Source organism: Histoplasma capsulatum, genomic scaffold, assembly GCF_000149585.1.
Source record: "Histoplasma capsulatum NAm1 scaffold_7 genomic scaffold, whole genome shotgun sequence".
NCBI lineage: Eukaryota > Fungi > Ascomycota > Eurotiomycetes > Onygenales > Ajellomycetaceae > Histoplasma > Histoplasma mississippiense.
This window is the reverse complement of record NW_001813976.1, coordinates 1,385,709-1,389,490: the sequence shown is the minus strand read 5'-3', so window position 1 is coordinate 1,389,490 and position 3,782 is coordinate 1,385,709. Positions and strand designations below refer to the sequence as shown.

Here is a 3,782-nt window from a genome sequence, read left to right as displayed (position 1 = left end):
TTCCATTTTATTAACTAGATGGTCTATATAGTAATATGTGCACAGTAAGTGTATGGAAAATTGAAGCTTTCACCCTTTTGCTTATCCTGTTTCCTGATGACGCTGTAGGATTGTCAGGGGAACCTGGACAGGGTGTACCCATACTACTAGTAACTAGCTATACGTGCGGTGCGCTAGTCCGTGATAGGCAGCCGAGGGCCAACAGACACTTCTTGGGCTAACTAACTCGTTAACTAACTGGTGGTTAGTTTACTCCGTACTCTTCTTGAGGTTACCTGATGCTGAGAATAATGGACAGTTTCTGTTCTCAAAAAAAGAAAGCTTTTATTCGAGGGCGCCCCGTGCTCACAGCCAACTAACAATAATAGTGGCATATATTATTTTAGTTACCGTAATGCCCTGGCAGTTAAGCTGAAAAAGTTGTAGGGTAGCTTACTCTGTGCCCTGTGCAGAGTTTTGTGGCGGGCTCTGGTTCCGCTGAGAGCTAGAAGTTGGGGGCACGGAAGCAAGCTTGTCTACTCCGTACTCCGTAGGGCAACAAAAATATGAAATATTTGTCCCAAGAGTCAGCCAAACATCGACCCTTTGTGTTAAATAATAGTTGTCTGTGCCCAAGGTGATTGACAACCCCAATTGAATATCTAATACTCCGTATCCCACAGCTTCCAGGACTTTCTCTAGCCAACAACGGCCAAGTGCGCCTATCACAGCATCCACCCTCTTTTAGCTCCCTGCACTAGCCGACTCGCTATCCAAGAAATAGGAGAAAGCTGACAAGGGCATCTTGCTCCAAACCCAATACTGTCTGGAACTATCCAACCGCGGCAGAAGTCCACAGCGGGAACTGCTAGCAATTAATCCATTTGCTTCTCCCCTCCCTCTGGCCATTACCAACAACAGGCAATACAGGGTTCTCTTCCAATATCTCAAGGCCAGGCTGGCATCGTGGACAGTCAAGCTTCTCCTCGCTTTTGGTGGGGGGCAATATTTGTCCGTGCATCCCAGGGGATCGATCTGGGGAAACTTCTTTCGATTAAATATTTTCTTCGATTAGTGGACGTCTGGTACGAACTGTCACCCCAATATGATTGCTTATTCCCATTTCATTCCCCTCTTGCTCCCGAAATATATGGTTTCATTCCTCAGCTGGTTATGGGGAAAATATAGCAATTGATGCATTGACTGACTCGAGCTAGTTTATTTCCCCGTCGTGGTTGGAATTCGCGGATTCCTTTGCCATACATGAACTAGCTGCCGCTTCCGCAAACCGTGTCACGAAGCGATCAGGTTCTGAATGAATACTCTCGCAATCCCGCAAGAGCTCTTTCTTCTATCCTGTCTTTCTCCAATACCTCTTTGATCCTTTCCCCTTCACGGGATTTAAATTTTAATCCCCACCACGCGGTTCGGATTTCCTTACTTTCGTCAATCACAAATCATGCCCTGGCGACCTCTTCCTCGGATTGCATTCGCTGTCGCAATCTATCCCTTCCAGCCTTCGTCTCCCGCGGACCTCCCACTAGAACTTGGCGATGAACTTTACATAATTGAACAAGGAGGGGCTAATGGATCTTGGTATCGGGGTTATCTCGTTGCGCCTCCTTCACTACTTGCGGGCTTAACCAGCGTGAAGGGGCGCACGCTCGAGGCAAGGGTATTCTCAGGAATCTTTCCCAAAAACTGCGTGGAGGTGCGAGAGGTCCTAGGTGATGTAGACGGGTCAAGGGACGGCAGATTGAGCACTCAGCTCACTCCAAGAAAATATGCTGGCTCGAGAACCAGCACCGCATCCCCTGACAGTTTTTCCCTCACGGATGGCAGGACGCTTGCCACTAGCGTAGGTGAGCTTAAAGCGTCGCGGAAGATATCCCAAATTACAATTATAAAACTAGAGGAAAAAGGAGGTAGCCGACGGTCTGTGTCCCCTTCTTTGCCATTGACACCTATATCCCTAGGCCCCCGCGACCCTAGCGCTGTTAAACCACCTGCCCCTGTCCCCATGCTGAAAATTGGTGATGAAACGCCCACTTCGGCCGCAGAGCCTCTCGTAGACGAAATTGCATCATGTTTATGGGAATGGCATTCTACAAATATACACCAACTCCTCTTGACTCGACATACACGACTCTGAGATATGTCCCAATATTGTTTTAGAACTAGACCTTGCACGACGACAGTTGTTGCACAATGTCCTAACAGCGCAAGAGCGCGCGGCCCTTGCGAGAAGAAACTGTGTGGAATCTCGTCCGGGGAAATAAAATGCTAAGCGGGGAAGTGGTTGTTCGCGATCCAAAACAACGAGGCCGCTTGCTTACTGGAGACGATTCAGCCGTGGAATTGACCAAGCTTCAATCCGAAATGAGCATGCTTGATCGTGGACTTACTCCTCAACTCGATAATATCTCTCTCCATCATCTGCTTCTTGAGGTGAATGCAGTTTCCGGGACGGATGCTGGTTCGATCACTCTCGCCGCCAGTCTATGGTTGAAACAAGCAAATGGAGATATACGGCAACTTTCAGAAACCTACTCTTTAGACCTGCCCACCGCTGAAACTTTCGCTACGTTGGTTAACAACACTAAGTTGAAGACCCTCTTTACGGACTTGAGTGCCACTGATATTGGAGAAGGATCTAACTCCGATTCGAAGCTGTACCTTGTCATCAAGGCCTTGGGATCTGAGTCACCTAGGATCAATGCACCACCAAAATCTCGGTCATCGAGCTCCCGTGATGGGTCCTTATCAAATAAAGTGGCTTCGGGTATCAATAGCGCCGGAAAGGGTAGCTTGAAGGCCAGGCGTAGTATGATGTGGGGCGCCAAATCTAGAGGTTTAGGTCCTGAAATTGGAAAAGAGCAATCAAGACATCCACCACAGTCGAGCGACTCGGTCACAGCCAAGCCCAGCGAAACTGATACCCTCGGTAAAGAGCGCACAGTTATTAGAGTAGTGGGGCTTGGAGCACTGGATATAAGCGCCATAGCCAAGCAAGGTAGGGAGGTCGAGCAGGTCGTTAATATCTGGTCCCCCCTTCGTGCAAACGATGAAGAGGATGACTACTCTGATGGCTTCGATGAGATCGTACGGTCCCTTCTCTATAGTCCGACGAAACAGTATGTGAGATCGCTTCGCGCGGCAAGGGTCCATGTACAGCTCCACCCATTCACTAGCGAAGATGCTGAGACGCTTGTACGAAACAACCCTACTTCCCTCCATAACGTCACACACACAAAACGAATAGGATTTTCCGGAGCGCCAACTAAACCGAGATCCGATATCTACGTCACGATAAATCGAGCAACCATCTCACAAGAGGCCCTGCTTTCTCATCCGATCAACTGTCAGGTTCCGGTCCCGCAGGTTACTGGTTTACGGAACCTCCAGTTGACCCTCGAAGTCCGTAATACTTCAGGAGTACGGATTGAACGTTGTATCTACCCTTCCTCCAACGGACCAGGCCAAACTGCGTGGAGAACTACTGTTGCAGAGAGAGGCGCCCCTTGGAACCAAACGATTAGATTGAACATTCCCCCAGATCAAGTCTCCACTGCGCATCTTATTATGAGCATAGCTGATGCCCCTGAGTTTCTCTTTGCTTTGAGCTGGATGCCTCTGTGGGACCAACAAGCATTTATTCGTGACGGCTCTCATTCCTTGTTATTGCATGCTTACGACAAGTCTACATCAAACATTGAAAATGGTCGCGGCGCATATTTATCTCTTTCTCTGGAGTGCACTTGGAAAGAACGAATCTACCAAAGACGAAGCTGTTACTGGTTCCA

At 48.6% G+C, this 3,782-nt stretch overlaps 1 protein-coding gene across 1 annotated transcript in view; it reads left to right on the top strand.

Annotated features, from left to right (window-relative positions):
• Positions 1–2,358: 2,358 nt before the first annotated feature.
• Positions 2,359–3,782, top strand: part of HCAG_06041 (conserved hypothetical protein) — a gene marked incomplete at both ends in the record, with an annotated part of 5,799 nt that continues 4,375 nt past the window's right edge. Inside the window, one exon of the mRNA XM_001538386.1 lies at positions 2,359–3,700. Coding sequence (XP_001538436.1) covers positions 2,359–3,700 — 1,342 coding nt within the window. The remainder of the gene's footprint in view (positions 3,701–3,782) is intronic.